We start from the raw sequence: 19,818 nt of genomic DNA, 5'->3' as shown, positions 1-19,818 counted from the left end.
ATTAGGAGGAGATCGCATTGCATATCAAACACTATGCTACAAGCTAGCTAAATAAAAAAAGATATCAAATGTAAAGTGTTGGTCCATGTTTCATGAGCAGAAATAAAAGAGCCCAGAAATTTTCCAGACAATCAAAAATATTATTTCTCAAATTTTGGACGCAAATTTGTTTCCATCCCTTTTAGTGAGTATTTCTCCTTTACCAGGATTATCCATCCACCTGACATGACACGACATATGAAGAATCTGATTAAACAGCATGATGTTGCAATAGTCTGTGTTGGGGGACTGGGGTCAGTCTGTATTATCTGGTGTAATTCTCCTGTCTTATTTGGTGTCCTGTGTGAATTGAAGTATGCTCCCTCCCGGAGGACCTGAGCCCTAGGACCATGCCTCAGGCAAACCTGCCCTAATGACTCCCTGCCCTAATGACTCCTTGCGGTCCCTAGTCCACCTGGCCGTGCTGCTGCTCCAGTTTCAACTGTTCTGCCTGCGGCTATGGAACCCTGACCTGTTCATAGCACGTGCTACCTGTCCCAGACCTGCTGTTTGTGTCTCTCTCCCTCAATCGCACCTGCTGTCTCAACCTATGAATGCTTGGCTATGAAAAGCCAAATGACATTTACTCCTAAAAAGGTACTAACCTTAAGAGGACTGGCCAGCACTCAGAGCCTGGTTCCTCTCTAGGTTTCTGCCTTTCCTAGGTTCCTGCCTTTCTAGGGAGTTTTTCCTAGCCACAATGCATCTACATCTGCATTGCTTGCTGTTTCGGGTTTGATTGATTGACAATCATTACACAGGCGCACCTTGTGCTGGGGGACAAAATGCCACTAAAATGTGCACTTTTGTCACACAACACAATGCCACAGATGTCTCAAGTTGAGAGAGCGTGCAGTTGGTGTGCTTATTGCAGGAATGTCCACCAGAGCTGTTGCAAGATAATCTTATGTTAATTTCTCTACCAACCGGCCTCAAAACCGCAGAACATGTGTAACCACGCCAACCCAAGACCTAAACATCCGGCTTCTTCACCTGCAGGATCATCTGAGACCAGCCCCCCGGATAGCTGATGAAACTGTGGGTTGGCACAATCAAAGAATTTCTGCACAAACTGTCAGAAACTGTCTCAGGGAAGCTCATATGCATGCTCGCTGTCCTTCGACGTCGTAACCGAATTCAGTGGGCAAATGCTCACAATTGGTGGCCACTAGCACGCTGGAGAAGTGTGCTCTTCACAGATGAACCCGGTTTCAGCAGACAGCGTGTACGGGCAGACAGCGTGTACGGCATCGTTGGGTTTGCTGATATATTTGTATTTATTATGGATCCCCATTAGTTCCTGTCGAAGCAGCAGCTACTCTTCCTGGGGTTTATTATGGATCCCCATTTGTTCCTACCAAGGCAGCAGCTACTCTTTCTGGGGTTTATTATGGATCCCCATTAATGGGTCCATGCTTATTAGTAACTGGAATAAGCAATTTCATAAATGTGTCAAGTGCAGAGTTTGTTTGCTCCTCATTACACACCAAGAGGCAAACGAAGCACTCTTCTGGTCAGGCTCCGGAGATGGGCACATCGCGCACCACTCCCTAGCATACTACTCGCCAATGTCCAGTCTCTTGACAACAAGGTTGATGAAATCCGAGCAAGGGTAGCATTCCAGAGAGACATCAGAGACTGTAACGTTCTTTGCTTCACGGAAACATGGCTCACTCGAGAGACGCTAACGGAGGTCGGTGCAGCCAGCTGGTTTCTTCACGCATCGCGCCGACAGAAACAACCATCTTTCTGGTAAGAAGAGGGCCTTATGATTAACGAGACGTGGTGTGATCATAACAACATACAGGAACTCAAGTCCTTCTGTTCACCTGACTTAGAATTCCTCACAATCAAATGTCGACTGCATTATCTACCAAGGGAATTCTCTTCGATTATAATCACAGCCGTATATATTCCCCCCCAAGCAGACACGTCGATGGCCCTGAACAAACTTTATTTGACTCTTTGCAAACTGGAAACCACATATCCTGAGGCTGCATTCATTGTAGCTGGGGAATTCAACAAGGCTAATCTGAAAACAACACTCCCTAAATTGTATCAGCATATCGATTGCGCAACCAGGGCTGGTAAAACCCTGGATCATTGCTATTCTAACTTCCACGACGCATATAAGGCCCTCCGCCGCCCTCCTTTCAGAAAAGCTGACCACGACTCCATTTTGTTGCTCCCTGCCTACAGACAGAAACTAAAACAAGAAGCTCCCACGCTCAGGTCTGTTCAACGGTGGTCCGACCAATCTGATTCCACGCTTCAAGACTGCTTCGATCACGTGGATTGGGAAATGTTACGCATTGCTTCCAACAACAACAACATTGACGAATACACTGATTTGGTGAGAGAGTTCATCAGAAAGTGCATTGATGGTGTCGTTCCCATAGTAACGATTAAAACATTCCCAAACCAGAAACCGTGGATTGATGGCAGCATTCGCGTGAAACTGAAAGCGCGAACCACTGCTTTTAACCAGGGCAAGGTTACCGGAAACATGACCGAATACAAACAGTGTAGCTATTCCCTCCGCAAGGCAATCAAACAAGCTAAGCGTCAGTATAGAGACAAAGTAGAGTCGCAATTCAATGGCTCAGACACATACAGGGTGTACAGTCAGGGTCTGGCAGGGTCTACAGTCAATCACGGATTACAAAAAGAAAACCAGCCCCGTCACGGACCAGGATGTCTTGCTCCCAGACAGACTAAATACCTTTTTTGCCCGCTTTGAGGACAATACAGTGCCACTGACACAGCCCGCAACCAAAACCTGCGTACTCTCCTTCACTGCAGCCGACGTGAGTAAAACATTTAAACGTGTTAACCCTCGCAAGGCTGCAGGCCCAGATGGTATCCCCAGCCGCGTCCTCAGAGCATGCGCAGACCAGCTGGCTGGTGTGTTTATGGACATATTCAATCAATCCTTATCCCATGCTGCTGTTCCCACATGCTTCAAGAGGGCCACCATTCTCCCTGTTCCCAAGAAAGCTAAGGTAACTGAGCTAAACGACTACCGCCCCATAGCACTCACTTCAGTCATCATGAAGTGCTTTGAGAGACTAGTCAAAGACCATATCACCTCCACCCTACCTGACACCCTAGACCCACTCCAATTTTCTTACCGCCCAAATAGGTCCACAGACGACGCAATCGCAACCACACTGCACACTGCCCTAACCCATCTGGACAAGAGGAATACCTATGTGAGAATGCTGTTCATCGACTACAGCTCGGCATTTATCACCATAGTAGCCTCCAAACTCGTCATCAAGCTCGAGACCCTGGGTCTCGACCCCACCCTGTGTAACTGGGTACTGGACTTCCTGACAGGCCGCCCCCACGTGGTGAGGGTAGGTAACAACAGCTCCACCCCGCTGATCCTCAACACTGGGGCCCCACAAGGGTGTGTTCTGAGCCCTCTCCTGTACTCCCTGTTCAACCACGACTGCGTGGCCATGCACGCCTCCAACTCAATCATCAAGTTTGCGGACAATACTACAGTGGTAGGCTTGATTACCAACAACGACGAGACGGCCTACATGGAGGAGGTGAGGGCCCTCGGAGTGTGGTGTCAGGAAAATAACCTCACACTCAACGTCAACAAAACAAAAGGAGATGATTGTAGACTCCAGGAAACAGCAGAGGGAGCACCCCCATATCCACGGGACAGTAGTGGAGAGGGTAGTAAGTTAAGTTCTTCGGCGTACACATCACGGACAAACTGAATTGGTCCACCCACACAGACAGCATCGTGAAGAAGGAGCAGCAATGCCTCTTCAACCTCAGGAGGCTGAAGAAATTCGACTTGTCACCAAAAGCACTCACTAACTTCTACAGATGCACAATCGAGAGCATCCTGTCGGGCTGTATCACCACCTGGTACGGCAACTGTTCCGCCCACAACCGTAAGGCTCTTCAGAGGGTAGTGAGGTCTGCAGTCTGCAGGACACCTACACCACCCGATGTCACAGGAAGGCCATAAAGATCATCAAGGACAACAACCACCCGAGCCACTGCCTGTTCACCCCGCTATCATCCAGAAGGCGAGGTCAGTACAGGTGCATCAAAGCAGGGACCGAGAGACTGAAAAACAGCTTCTATCTCAAGGCCATCAGACTGTTAAACAGCCACCACTAACATTGAGTGGCTGCTGCCAACACACTGACTCAACTCCAGCCACTTTAATAATGGGAATTGATGTAAAATATATCACTAGCCACTTTAAACAATGCTACTTAATATAATGTTTACATACCCAACATTACTCATCTCATATGTATATGTATATACTGTACTCTATCATCTACTGCATCTTTATGTAATACATGTATCACTAGCAACTTTAAACTATGCCACTTTATGTTTATATACCCTACATTACTCATCTCATGTGTATATACACCGTACTCGATACCATCTACTGCATCTTGCCTATGCCGTTCTGTACCATCACTCATTCAAATATCTTTATGTACATATTCTTTATCCCTTTACACTTGTGTGTATAAGGTAGTAGTTTGGAATTGTTAGGTTAGATTACTCATTGGTTATTACTGCATTGTCGGAACTAGAAGCACAAGCATTTCGCTACACTCGCATTAACATCTGCTAACCATGTGTATGTGACAAATAAATTTGATTTGATTTGTATTCGGCACATGTGACTAATAACATTAGATTTTTCAACGCAGCCTTAAAATGCTTGGACAGAGGCCAGGAGCCAAGATGATTTGGATGGACTCCGTCATTCCTGTAGAGTATCTTCTGTTTCCAGAAGGTGTCAAAGTTATCAATAAAAGTGACTCCAGCAGAGCTACAGTCTTTCAGCCAGATGTGTAAAGCCAGTAGCTGAAATGTTCACACCTGAACGGCGATGGTACTGGACCTGAAATGACAGGCCATTGTTTGGAGTATTTTAATGCTTAAAATCCATTTTCCAGATGTTCCGAGCTAGGACTCCTGATGTCGTTTGACACAACATGGACTACGACAGTGTCAGCTCCCGGCATCTGTGGTAATACAGTCTGAAACAGCCTTGTTATGTCCTGTACTCCTGCTCCTGGGTAGAACAGTCTGAAGCAGCCTCGTTATGTCCTGTACTCCTGCTCCTGGGTAGAACAGTCTGAAGCAGCCTCGTTATGTCCTGTACTCCTGCTCCTGGGTAGAACAGTCTGAAGCAGCCTCGTTATGTCCTGTACTCCTGCTCCTGGGTAGAACAGTCTGAAGCAGCCTCGTTATGTCCTGTACTCCTGCTCCTGGGTAGAACAGTCAGAAGCAGCCCTGTTATGTCCTGTACTCGTGCTCATGGGTAACAGGGTTTTTGCTTTGGAGACCGAGATGTTTCTCACCATAGAGCTGCCTATGATGACAGCTGGTGATGTTGAATCGACAGGTCTCTCAGGCAACCTCACGGTCTGATGAGGGTGGGAGCTCCGAGAATCTGAACCCGAGGTAGAAGCCACCGGAGAGGGACAGAACAGAGGACGAAGATGAAGACGCAGGTACCTCCGGATCAGATCTTGAATGAGAAGCCCCCAGGGCGGCAAAGCCGTTTCTGGTCTGTGTCAGGTCCGGGCTCAACATCTCCAAGGACACCCCTGGTGCCAGAGGACACTTTCTTCGACTTCCACTGCGAGTGACGCATCTCCATGGCTGGTTGGTTGGGTCGAGGACAGCGCCGTTCTCCAGGGAAGGGGAAGAACCCGTCGGGGATGGAACCCTGCTCAGCACCGGCCAGTCAGCTGTGGAGAGCCGACACGCTGGCGACACTTCCAGACCAGAGTGGAATCCGGCTACTGGGGTGGAAGAAAAAGTAGGCGGGTGGACTCCCCCGTAGCTAGTGTAGCTTTGCTACATGCTTGCTATGAGTAGCCACTTAGCCACCCTGTCATCCTCCACAAGCAAGCAGTTGCTACATTGAAAGTCAGCGCGGTCCACATTGTCCTGGAACAAAGCAAACAGCTCCTGCAGTGCTGGAAACGTTCAACAGCAACCTGCAGTTGAGACCGCCGAGCCAAATAGGCTAGGCTGGGCTTCCATGTGCAGAATCTGGCAGGATCCCGGGACAGACAGCAGCGCTCACAGCAACTAAGCCCAACAGAGCTGCAGGATCCCGGGACAGACAGCAGCGCTCACAGCAACTAAGCCCAACAGAGCTGCAGGATCCCGGGACAGACAGCAGCGCTCACAGCAATTAAGTCCAACAGAGCTGCAGGATCCAACAAAAAAGTATATAAAAACACTGTCAGCTTTATGAAACAATAAACCACGGTCTCTCGTTCAGCTTTCAGCGTTTCAACAGCGTAGTTAGATGCTAACCTGCCAATATGCCAACCAAATGAAAAACTACCAGTTGCTAAAAACAGCTGGTTGAAGTACGTGGGAGGATTTGACAGCATAGCGCCACTTATGTCATGACTGCAACAGTAGGGACCAGAGAAATGTTCATCACAATATTAGCATTATGTCATCAGATGCTCCAAATAAACATATCTCTGCAAAATCAAAGCCAGCTAATTATCTAAGCTAGCTAAGTTTTTCTTAATTGAACCTATTTCAACACCAGTATAGAACCTACCTTTTAATTTAAAAAAAAACATGTAATTTTCCATTTGTTTAAATTGTTCTTAAAACTACATTGTTGGTTAAGGTCTTGTAAGTAAGCATTTCACTGTGAGGTCTACACCTGTTGTATTCAGTGCATGTGACAAATACAATTTGATGTGAAACACTGCACCCTGTCTCCAACCCCAGTATAGAACCATCACCCACCTGAAACACTGCGTCCTGTCTCCAACCCCAGTATAGAACCATCACCCACCTGAAACACTGCACCCTGTCTCCAACCCCAGTATAGAACCATCACCCACCTGAAACACTGCACCCTGTCTCCAACCCCAGTATAGAACCATCACCCACCTGAAACACTGCACCCTGTCTCCAACCCCAGTATAGAACCATCACCCACCTGAAACACTGCACCCTGTCTCCAACCCCAGTATAGAACCATCACCCACCTGAAACACTGCGTCCTGTCTCCAACCCCAGTATAGAACCATCACCCACCTGAAACACTGCACCCTGTCTCCAACCCCAGTATAGAACCATCCTGCCCTCGCCAGACTGCGCTCCGTTACCCCCAATGACGGAAACCGGGCGAAGGTGGAGATACGGAACAGTTCTGAGGGGAAAAAAACATTACCATTGTAAAGTTATTAATAACAACATTATCACTATTGCACTTTCTAACAATACTTTGAGAGCAAAATGCTTTAAATGTGTACACTACTTTGAGGTAGTGTGTGTAAAGTGTTTTTATCAGTCAAAAGTTTGGACACCTACTCATTCAAGGGTTTTTCTTTATTTTACTATTTTCTATTATTGTAGAATAATAGTGAAGACATCAAAACTATGAAATAACACACATGGAATCATGTATCAACCAAAAAAAGTGTTAAACAAATCAAAATAGATTTTAGATTCTTCAAAGTAGCCACCCTTTGCCTTGATAACAGGTTTGCCCACTCTTGACATTGTCAACCAGCTTCACCTGGAATACTTTTCCAACAGTCTTGAAGGAGTTCCCACATATGCTGAACACTTGTTGGATGCTTTTCCTTCACTCTGTGGGCCGACTCATCCCAAACCATCTCAATTGGGATGAGGTCGGGGATTGTGGCGGACAGGTCATCTGACGCAACACTCCATCACTCTCCTTCTTGATCAAATAGCCCTTACAAAGCCTGGAGGTGTGTTGGGTGATTGCCCTGTTGAAAAGCAAATGATTGTCCCACTAAGTCCAAACCAGATGGGATGGCGTATTGCTGCAGAATGCTGTGGTAGCCATGCTGGTTAAGTGTGCATTGAATTCTAAAATAAATCACAGACAGTGTCACCAGCAAAGCAACCCCACACCATCACACCTCCTCCTCCATGCTTCACAGTGAGAACCACACATGCGGAGATCATCCGTTCACCTACTCTGCGTCTCACAAAAGACACGGCGGTTGGAACCAATCAAGTTTCTTCTTCTTATTTGTGTCCTTCAGTAGTGGTTTCTTTGCAGCATTTCAACCATGAAGGCCTGAGGTGGAGTTAACTCCAATGATCTTATCCTCTGCACCGTTCCTGTGGTGGTCCTCATGAGAGCCAATTTCATCATAGCACTTGATGGTTTTTGGAACTTCACTTGAAGAAACATTCAAAGTTCTTGACATTTTGCATATTGACTGATCTTCATGTCTTAAAGTAATGATGGACTGTTGTTTCTTTGCTTATCTGAGCAGTTCTTGCCATAATATGGACTTTGTATTTTACCAAATGAGGCTATCTTCTGTATAACACCCCAACCTTTCCACAACACAACCGATTGGCTGAAGAAGGAACGACATTCCACAAAGGTTCTTTCAACTTGGCACACTTGTTAATTGAAATCCATTCCATCTACCTCATGAAGCTGGTTGAGAGAATGCCAAGAGTGTGAAAAGTTGTCATCAAGGCAAAGGGTGGCTACTTTGAAAAATCTCAAATAAATATATATTTTTTTAAATTATAGACAAGGGATCGGGATACTTTCCGAATGCACTGTATAATGCGTATGAGGTGTAAAGTGTGTGTGTATAATGCATGAGGTGTAAAGTGTGTGTATATAATGCGTATCAGGTGTAAAGTGTGTGTGTGTGTGTGTGTGTGTGTGTATATAATGTGTATCAGGTGTAAAGTGTGTGTGTGTGTGCGTGTATATAATGCGTATCAGGTGTAAAGTGTGTGTGTGTGTGTATATAATACGTATCAGGTGTAAAGTGTGTGTGTGTGTGTGTGTATATAATGCGTATCAGGTATAAAGTGTGTGTGTGTGTGTATATAATACGTATCAGGTATAAAGTGTGTGTGTGTGTGTGTGTGTATATAATACGTATCAGGTATAAAGTGTGTGTGTGTGTGTGTGTATATAATACGTATCAGGTATAAAGTGTGTGTGCGTGTGTATATAATGCGTATCAGGTGTAAAGTGTGTGTGTGTGTATATAATACGTATCAGGTATAAAGTGTGTGTGTGTGTGTATATAATACGTATCAGGTGTAAAGTGTGTGTATATAACGCATATCAGGTGTAAATTTAAGGTGTGTGTGTATATACACTGACTATACCAAACATTAAGGACCCCTTCCTAATATTAATTAATAATATTGAGTTGCAACCCTCTTTTGCCCTCAGAACAGCCTCAATTTGTCAGAGCATGGAGTCTTCAAGGTGTCGAAAGCGGTCCACAGGGGACCATTCTTGGTACACACGGGAAAACTGTTGAGCGTGAAAAACCCAGCAGCCCGGCACCTACTACCATACAAAGTTCAAAGACAATTAAAGCTTGTGTCTTGCCCGTTCACCTTCTGAATGGAGCACATACACAATCCATGTCTCAACTTTCTCAAGGCTTAAAAATCCTTCTTTCACCTGTCTTAAGGTGTACCTGAATAGTTGCCACACTGCAGGATGTGTATAACATGTACATGGCGTGTGTAAGGTGTGTACCATGTGTATATTAAGGTCTGTGCACCTGAAGAATTGTCATACTGCAGGTCTACTGGAGCTCCGTTCCGGCAGAGACCCATGAGGAACGGGCTGTTCTGGAGCTGAACCAGGGTGTCCATTCACAGACCGGTTAGACAGGCTAGATATACAGGTTATAGAGTCATATATATATATATATATATATATATATGAGTTAGAGAGTCTAGATATATGGATTATAGAGTCTAGATATACAGATTATAGAGTCTAGATATAGCCTCTAGATTGAGTTTTTAGATTAAGTTCTGGATTCTTAATATAGTTCTAGAATTAGATAAAAGGAAGGACCATTCTCCTCAGGGAGAGAGGGATGAGTAACCCAGGGCAGGGGGAATAAACACACACACACACACACACACACACACACACAAACTGGAACAAGTGAGCTGAAAAAAGTGATTTGCCTAACATGTCCCAGCAGGCTTTTCTGCTAAGAATACAAAGCTACAGAGAAACAGAACATGATTAGATGGTGCTGTGTTTGTGATAGAAGAACAAATGCCATTTAGCAAACGCTTTTATCCGAAGAAACTTAAAGTTATGCATGCATACATTTTATATACGGGTGCACCCGGGGATCGAACCCACTATTGTTGCAAGCACCAAGCTCTACTAACAGAGCTACAAAGTACCGTCTGTCTGATACCACCAGAGTAGGCCACACCACTCTGTCCCCTCCTAATGGACTCCACAACGATTCACCTCTTCCCTGTAGACTAGTTTCACAGACTGCTAGAGCCTCACTCATGAACTAAAGCACCGTTTCCTCCCTGTCCCCTGGTCTCACCCCTGGTGTCACCGTCTCTCTCCTGGTCTTCACCGTCTCTCCAGTTGCCTGGTCTCCCTTACACACCTCTGTCCCCTGGTCTCACCGTCTCGTATTGCGTGCGCGAGCGTTGCAAAATAAATGTAGGAATCTATGTTATTCAAATATTGCACCCACACTGCTCACCAGCGTATGCTTTGCCAAGGGCTAAAATAGAAGTCATTCCTATTTCTGACGCAGATCGCACTGCAAGTCCTGCCTCTCCCATCTCCTTATTGGTTTATAGAAACAGGTACCCACGTGCCATCTCCTCATTGGTTATACCCACGTGGGTGATTGAAAGACGAACTTTGTTGCCGGTCGTCGTAGTAATAGTATGAAAGTTTAGATGCCAATCACCATATAAATTCAAGGATGAAAAAGCCTGGAAGGAAGAGATGACTAGAAACGATTCAGATTAATTGTCGGAGTAGAGGACCTTGTTTATTTTACCTGAAATGCACAACTCAGTGTTTATATCCCAGGACAAATTAGCTAGCAACAGCAAGCCAGCTAAATAGGACAAATTAGCTAGCAAATTCAAGCTAGCTAGCTATATTGCCATACATGTTTAATGCTTTTCGACCTGTCCCCAAATTAAATGTAATTGGTTCAGAGTTTGTTTTAATATTTTAACCTGCGTGTCGTGATCGCGTTTGGTGTGGGGGGACAAAATACATTTAAGCACGATGGCGCACGCTCGCAGCCGGTTTTGGTTTCCGTATTACACACCTCTGTCCCCTGGTCTCACCGTCTCTGTCCCCTGGTCTCACAATCTCTGTCCCCTGGTCTCACAATCTCTGTCCCCTGGTCTCACAATCTCTGTCCCCTGGTCTCACAATCTCTGTCCCCTGGTCTCACAATCTCTGTCCCAATCTGGTCTCACAATCTCTGTCCCCTGGTCTCACAGTCTCTCCCCTGGTCTCACCATCTCTGTCCCCTGGTCTCAGTCTCTCCCCTGGTCTCACTGTCTCTCCCTTACACATCTCTGTCCCCTGGTCTCACCGTCTCTCCCTGGTCTCACCGTCTCTCCCCTGGTCTCACCGTGGTCTCACCGTCTCTCCCCTGGTCTCACCGTCTCTCCCCTGGTCTCACCGTCTCTCCCCTGGTCTCACCGTCTCTCCCCTGGTCTCACCGTCTCTCCCCTGGTCTCCCCTACACATCTCTGTCCCCTGTTCTCACGGTTTCTTCCCTGTACCCTGGTCTCTCCCAGTCTCCAACCGACACCACTCTAAACGCATGGCTGTGTGTAATGGGGCTGAGATATGGGGTTTGGTGTTAATGTAAAACAAGATGTATATGAACAAAAACGCATGCTCACCTGCTCACCCCCCGCTCACCCCCCCCACACACACACACACACACACACACCCCCCCTGGGCATGGCGGGTCAGCCCTCTCCCCCCGATTGGAACATCCCTCCTGGGGGACTTTAGGTCTCCATGACAGAAGAGATTAACCAGGTATAAGGAAATAAAGATGTCTGTCTGAGGGGAATAAAAGGTTGTCCTCCTTCACGGACACTGATGACACCTGTAGGAGAGAGAAAAGTCACATTAAAAGGGGCAATCTGCAGTGAACGATACATACTCATTGATTCATAATTTATAGATGCCTCATGAGCTTAGTTCAACTATCATACTTCATCAGAATCCAAAATATAAACTTGTTTTATATGTACACAAATACTGTATAGCTTCAACAACATGGATATCATAAACTAGGTTTCCAATTGGTGACAGTTCTTCAAGCGGATATTTTAAAAAGCTTGGAGTGATTACATAGTGCACACCAAATGTACTTTTGCTTAAATCCTGATAGCTTTGTCACAAACTAAATAGCAAATATGTCTACTCTGGTCTGGACACGTGCGCTCAAGCCAACAGCTCACAGATAAGGTGCGGGTAGGTTAGTCTACATGATGACATTAATATTGATTAAAGAACAATATTTATATTTGTCAAGAACAGTCAAACATCGATCATCACGTCACTAGAATAAGGTACATTCACCACCCTGTGAAGTTCATCATTTATTTCACCTGTTGCCTAATAAACTGCATCATTTCCTGAGTCATACTGGGAGGACCACACAACATATCATCACATAACTCCAAATTTAGTTAGCGATACAGTAACCATCACATCTATTTGTGCATAAAAGGCTTTTATACAATTGTACCGAAACTTCCTGTTTCCATTACAGCTGACTTCCAAGATGGCATAGCAGTTCAGACGTCTTTGTCTTCATCTTGTCCCGTGTTTACATATTTTTTCCCCCTTCCTTTTTCCTTTGTATATATTTTTTAAATATTTTTACCTCAATTTCAACATACTCTCCTGCAACTCGCCTCACCCAATGCGGTACGGATCTGCTATTTTAATACTTTAGAACCGGAACCGCCAACAGAAGCTAGCCAACTGACTAGCTACTAGCTAATAGTCAGTTAGCCACGGCTAGCGGCTCAGCTGACCTTAGCCTGATCAACTCCTTCCAGTCTGCACAGCGCGTTTCGACCCAGAACATACCGGACTGCTCTTTCTCCATCTCTGGTTTCCTACTGCAAGCTCTGAACCTTTTCACCTGGATCATCACAGCTAGCTAGCTGCCCCGCCGATTCTACCACGACTGGTCAACCGACATAACCCGCCCGAGGGATGTCAACAGGCTCCGCCATCGCGAAGTCCCCTGAAGGCCTATCCGCTAGCCTACTAGCCGCGGCCCGCTAGCTGTCTAGAGCATATCGGACTGCTTGCTGAAGAGGACCATCAGCCAATTTCTTGGGCTACAAAACCTATTTTGCCAATTGGCCTGGACCCTTTTACTGCCTACACGGAGCCCCGCCATCCTACCATACCCTTGTCTGTATCCAACACAACTGGTCGGCCGATGACGTTCTTAAGCCTTTAGCTCCGAGGTGGCTACAACATGTTATGCAGGTTTCATGCATGTTAACATTAGAAGCCTCCTCCCTAACTTTGTTTTCCTCATTGCATTAGCACACTCTGCCAACCCGGATGTCCTAGCCGTGTCTGAATCCTGGCTTAGGAAGGCCGGCAAAAATCCTGAAATTTCCATCCCCAATTACAACACTTTCCGACAAGCTAGAACTGCCAAGGGACGGAGTTGCAATCTACTGCAGAGACAGCCTGCAGAGTTCTGTCATACTATCCAGGTCTGTGCCCAAACAATTTGAGCTTCTACTTCTAAAAATCTACTTCACCGTTGCCGCATGCTATGGACCACCTTCTGCACCCAGCTGTGCCTTGGACACCATATATGAATTGAATGCCCCCCATCTATCTTCAGAGCTCGTACTGTTAAGTGACCTAAACTGGGACATGCTTAACATCCCAGCCGTCCTACAAGGTTGCCAGGTGCACAGTGTTTCCTCCGACACATTGGTGCGGCTGGCTTCCGGGTTGGATGCGCGCTGTGTTAAGAAGCAGTGCGGCTTGGTTGGGTTGTGTATTGGAGGACGCATGACTTTCAACCTTCGTCTCTCCCGAGCCCATACGGGAGTTGTAGCGATGAGACAAGATAGTAGCTACTACAACAATTGGACACCACGAAATTGGGGAGAATAAGGGGCTAAAAACATATTTTTTAAATAAAATAAAAAAACAGTTCAGAAATCCATAATCCTCCCTAAAATCTCACCAGAAGGAACAGATTGATGGTTTCAGCCATGGTATTCTCATTGTCGTTTGTACTGACTACCTAACAAGCCTAGGGTGACTATTCTTCAGACTACTCAGGTACCTCAATCATCTTAGTTTGTTCTTATATGACCAGACCAGGAGAAAGCCTATTTTGTTTACAAATTCACAAAGACGGCGTTTAATTTAATGATTTTGTATGCATACAGTAACTAAGATTACTTTTCATATGCACTTTATATATATTTCGTTCGAATTTGTATAATAGTCCCTTATTACACTAAAGAGAGTTTATATTCTCTCTTACTGCAGAGAACACTTTGATCTTGAACATAATTGTCTGTTGAGTTGAATTTCAAGAGCTGGATAAAAACTAGAGAGTTTATACTTTAAGTTGATATAAAATGGTGCAGATTTCGGTTCCTTAAAGCTTACTTTCACTGCTCCTACATTTTTGACTCATTCTACAGCTAATACTTTGATATTACCTTTGTTGTTTTGTTAAATTCTATAGTTTCTCTTAATGAAAGAGGGTGTTGTTTAGTCTTTGTCTATAGTTTCTCTTAATGAAAGAGGGTGTTGTTTAGTCTTTGTCTATAGTTTCTCTTAATGCTAGGGGGTTACAAAAAAATGTGAAGGCCTTATTTTATTTGCAAAACAACTTTGAACAGATTTTAATTATATATATATATATATATATATACATATATATTTTTTTAAAGGAGTCCCACTCCATTTCTGCTGATGCCAACTTCTGGGATGTCACAGTGAGGCAACGATATTTGTCTTTCCCATGGCTCTGAACGCTCTGCTAGGGTCATTACAATGAAACATACCTTTGGTGGTAATATTCTACACTCGGACTGGATAATGTATACAGTTGAAGTTGGAAGTTACATCTTTGCCAAATACATTTAAACTAGTTGTCTTCACAATTACTGACATTTAGCCCTAGTAAAAATTCCATCTTAGGTCAGTTAGGATCACCGCTTTATTTTAAGAATGTGAAATGTCAGAATAATAGTAGAGAGAATTATTTATTTCAGCTTTTATTTCTTCCATCGCATTCCGAGTTGGTCAGAAGTTTACATACACTCAATTAGTATTTGGTAGCATTGCCTTTAAATTGTTTAACTTGGGTCAAACGTTTCAGGTAGCCTTCCACAAGCTTCCCACAATAAGTTGGGTGAATTTTGGCCCATTCCTCCTGACAGAGCTGGTGTAACTGAGTCAAGTTTCTAGGCCTCCTTGCTCACACACGCTTTTTAAGTTCCGCCCACAAATTTTCTATAGAATTGAGGTCAGGCCTTTGTGATGGCCACTCCAATACCTTGACTTTGTTGTGCTTAAGCCATTTTGCAACAACTTTGGAAGTATGCTTGGGGTCATTGTCCATTTAGAAGACCCATTTGCGACCAAGCTTTAACTTCCTGACTGATGTCTTGAGAGGTTGCTTCAATATATCCACATAATTGTCCTTCCTCATGATGCCACCTATTTTGTGAAGTGCACCAGTCCCTCCTGCAGCAAAGCACCCCCACAACATGATGCTGCCACCCCTGTGCTTCACGTTGTGATGGTGTTCTACAGCTTGCAAGCCTCCCCCTTTTTCCTCCAAACATAACGATGGTCAGTATGGCCAAACAGTTCTATTTTTGTTTCATCAGACCAGAGGACATTTCTCCAAAAATTACAATCTTTGTCCCCATGTGCAGTTGCAAACCGTAGTCTGGCTTTTTTATGGCAGTTTTGGAGCAGTGGCTTCTTCCGGGCGGCAGGGTAGCCTAGTGGTTAGAGCATTGGACTAGTAACCGGAAGGTTGCAAGTTCAAATTCCCGAGCTGACAAGGTACAAATCTGTTGTTCTGCCCCTGAACAGGCAGTTAACCCACTGTTCCTAGGCCGTCATTGAAAATAAGAATTTGTTCTTAACTGACTTGCCTGGTAAAATAAAAAGGTTAAAAAAAATTAAAATTAAAATTGCTGAGTGGCCATTCAGGTTATGTTGATGTAAGACTCGTTTAACTGTGGATATAGATACTTTTGCACCCGTTTCTTCCAGTATCTTCTAGAGGTCGACAGATTATGATTTTTCAACACCGATACCGATTATTGGAGGACCAAAAAAGCAGATACCGATTAAATCGGCCGATTTAATAGTCAGATTGCCATATCGAAATCATGGCTGTCGAAGATTGTGTGACACCCTCAAATTATGTTATTCCAGTGAAAGAAGAACTTACATATTTAGGTATAACCATTACAAAGGATCAGAAGTCTAGAGTCCTAATAACCAAGGCTGAGAGTATCTCTAGACTAGCATATGCCGCTCTATCTTTATATCTTGAAGGTAAAATAAGCAAGGAGATAGTTGAAAAGCATCTGGTCTTTCTGTGGAGAAACCGTACCCATTACAGTAGAAAAACTGTTGTAATGAACACTTATGAGAATGGTGGGCTGAATTTTCTGGACTTTACTACCTTAAATACTTACAAGATCAATTGGATAAAACAATTCCTAAGCAGACCCACTTCTATGTGGAACTGTATTCCTCATCATGTCTTCTCAACAACTTCATATTGTTTTGCAATAATAATATTGACAAAGTTCCAGTGAAACCTTGTTTTTCATTGGCAGGTTCTCTTGTAATGGTCCTTAATTTATAAGCATCATTTTTCTCCACACAGATATTATATATGGAATAATCGTGACATATTGTATAAAAATACCTCTTCGTTTTTAGAATATTGGTTCTGAAATAATATCCTATTGGTGAGCCAATTGGTAAATGCAGAGGGTATTTTACTTCATTATAAGGAATTCTTATCATTTTACAAGATCCCTGTAACACCTAAAGATATTGCAATTGTTTGAGAGCTATAGGAACCTTGTTTCAACAGGATGTTGTATCTATACCTTATGTCATGCCTTATTGGAACACTTTTATTGATAATATCTGTTGGAAAAATGTTTGGATGTTGCTACACACATTCCTACTTGTTAACAAAATTAAGGACGTTTATTTTTTAAATTATTCACAAATATTATCCTGCCAATCACTATATGAAAAAGAAGAAAAAATAACATATATTCAAATGGTACCTTTTGTAATGTCCACCCAGAAACAGTGTTGCATTTTTTGGGCATTGTATTCATATAAGGAATCTGTGGCAAGACATTAGTAGATTTATATTTGAACACATTTATTAATATTCTACACTATTTTGGAGAGATGTACTACTTGGATTCTTTACCTACGATTGAAATAAGTTGAAACAATTATGTAATTGATTATATTATTCTTTTGCCCAAATTTCGTTTCACAAATATACATTTACAAAACACCACCTTTTATTAACTTGCAAAAATAATATTTATTTTAAGACAATTAAATACTCTGGCAACTAAAAAAAGCTGTTAAAATTATAAACGTGTGTATGAGGTCCCTGTGCAATGTGATATTTTACCCCCGTGACAAAATGTCCTTTGTATATTCTTCACACACACACACTTGTGTTCCCCATGTACTTTTTGTATTGATTTGTAAATAAAAAAATCTATTTAAAAAGTTAAATAAATAACACTTCCTGATTTTGAATAGGAGGAAATGGATCAGTCCTAAACAAGGACACATGCACAGCGAAAATGTTCAATTATCGTTTATATACAGTGTTACCTCCGTTGGGTTAATTTGCCAACATGCACACTATCATGTTGACTTTTCTGAAATGGCAGCTAGTTACAGTGGGTTAACGTAAACTACGTAACTCAAACCGCTAGGCTCAAAATGGCAGAGGATACGGCGCAAGTCATAAAAAACAGTAGTATGGCCATATTACGTTATGCAACGATTTTATTTACGTGATTTAACTTCCTGGGCTGCTGGAATTAGACCTTTTAAATGTGGTGCTTTAAATTTTTTTTGTCTGAGATGGTGACACATTTAATAAAACGAATGTTGCTAGTTAGATGGTGTCTGTAAATTGCGTCATCTGTTGTCATCCATAGCGGACACCTGAACGTGTAGCTAGAAAACATTACAACAAGACAGAGGTCAGAAAGAGAAGGAGAACCCTTGTGTCGTATGCCTAACGATACAACCGTAAAGGCCCTGTTCTACCAGGCTACAACTCACCCTTAGAGACGTCTGCCCTGCCGAGTCTGGTCTGGAAAAGTCCCCTACTGTATGTCTGCTGTTTGGATATTCAGGGGCGTTTTCATTACGCCAATTATGTGGCATAACATTCAGGATACGAAACAGGGATGGACCTTCCTGAATTTGTCCAATGGAAACTCTCGTTTTGCTCTGTTCGCTTCTGTGGTGACGTTTACGTTTCCGTAACTAATACACCGCAGCTGCCACTTCCGTTCGGGTCGATCTGATGATAGTTTAGACATTCCACTGTCTTTTCTTATCTATGATGAAAGAATCATCAATGTGAGAAGATATCCATCCCATGTCAATGACATAGACCATTTCATACCAACACTAAAAAAGGGATAATCAACTCGGGGCTCTATGGGAAAGAAATCAACACCGCGGAAAGTCGCTCCGCTACTGCGTCATGGGACGCAGCCCCTGGTTGATTAGCCCTTACATACCATGGCTATAATTTAACACATTTACCACTAGAACTGGGTTCATTTACCACTAGAACTGGGTTCAACATCCGCTAGAAATGGGTTCATGTACCACTCGAAATGGGTTTAAGTTGGATAGATAGCTACAGTAGGAGCCGTGGTAACCAAACAGACTCGCTAGTTTATCTAACCAAACCATCATTCCTAGCTTGCCATTATGAAAATGGAATTTAACAATGTCAATAATGTTTTCAATTCGACTTTAGCTTTCAAAAGCAGCTCAAACATAGAACATTAACTATAGAGTGCTCGCAGTTAACACACGACGCCTCCTGGCCGCCATGTTGGAAGACCAGCGCATTAATTCTTCCGACAGCAGCGGAGTTGCTTCCCCAAACTGTATAATAACGGTGCCGAAAACGAGTTGATTCTTCACTACTGTCATTCCCTGTGTGCTCTAACAAGGGAAGAAAGACAACGGAGAAAACACATGTTTACAGATTCCCCGCTATCATGAAACACCGAGATAAGACTGAAGAACTGTCAGAAAAGCGCAGAAACCTTTCTGCCCGTTAAGACCTGAACCCAGACAGCTGTCAGTACAGGGTCTGCTACGATCATTTCATCACTGCTGAATCAAGTCTGCTCGATTTCGAGTTTAGCTGTTATGCTTACCAGGTGTTAACAACACTAAATTAGCTAGATAGTTTATATTCGAGTGAGTTTTGGGGAAGACATTTTTTGTCACCATAAAAATGCATATAACAAATGATTGCATGCCTCTATCATCGCATTTGCAGACTAATGTAAGCCTAGCTACTATTCCTAATGTGATGAGTAGATTGGATAGTCATATTTTAGGCTATTAATAAGCACGTAGTGGCAGAGGTTTATAGGCTATATCAGAGACGTTTCATTCCTTTGCACAGGAAACGTGGCGTTTGTAAACATTTGATGCAATTCTACAACACGTTATATGCGTTATATGACGAGACATTAGCAAAATATATTTTTAATACGAGGGTAGCTTACACTTACTCTACTAACAACATATCAGAAAAAACACCGTGTCTTGAATGCAACTATGTAATCTAGAATATTACCTAAATTTGACAAAAACTGTATCCCTTCTAGCCATGACCATGAAAAAGGGAG

General features: G+C 43.5%; 1 protein-coding gene and 1 long non-coding RNA gene across 9 annotated transcripts in view; both read right to left on the bottom strand.

Annotated features, from left to right (window-relative positions):
* The window catches only part of LOC112235685 (inhibitor of apoptosis protein-like), a 73,952-nt gene extending 62,488 nt beyond the window's left edge, over positions 1 to 11,464 (bottom strand). For 7 of the 8 annotated variants that reach the window (XR_006080372.1, XR_006080371.1, XR_006080373.1 and 4 more), the window contains exons 1-2: positions 9,606 to 10,867; positions 7,114 to 7,228 (exon numbers count right to left, since the gene is read on the bottom strand). Coding sequence is in view for 2 of the 8 variants with exons in the window: in XM_042309144.1 (XP_042165078.1) it covers positions 7,114 to 7,228; positions 9,606 to 9,699 (209 nt within the window). In the remaining 6 variants the exon portion in view is untranslated. Of the gene's footprint in view, positions 1 to 7,113; positions 7,229 to 9,605; positions 10,868 to 11,156 lie in introns of those variants that run through there. The other variant, XM_042309145.1, reaches the window with a different exon arrangement.
* A 12-nt stretch (positions 11,465 to 11,476) lies between these two features.
* Positions 11,477 to 19,245, bottom strand: LOC121841364. The gene is made up of 3 exons (XR_006080376.1): positions 18,732 to 19,245; positions 18,218 to 18,498; positions 11,477 to 11,957 (listed from the first exon to the last, which is right to left on the bottom strand). It is a non-coding gene; the product is annotated as an uncharacterized LOC121841364 (long non-coding RNA).
* Between the last annotated feature and the right edge of the window lie 573 nt (positions 19,246 to 19,818).

The sequence above is a fragment of the Oncorhynchus tshawytscha genome, linkage group LG30 (assembly GCF_018296145.1).
Source record: "Oncorhynchus tshawytscha isolate Ot180627B linkage group LG30, Otsh_v2.0, whole genome shotgun sequence".
NCBI classification, from domain to species: Eukaryota; Metazoa; Chordata; class Actinopteri; order Salmoniformes; family Salmonidae; genus Oncorhynchus; species Oncorhynchus tshawytscha.
Note: the sequence above shows the minus strand (reverse complement) of the source record. Positions and strands in the feature narration are given on the sequence as shown.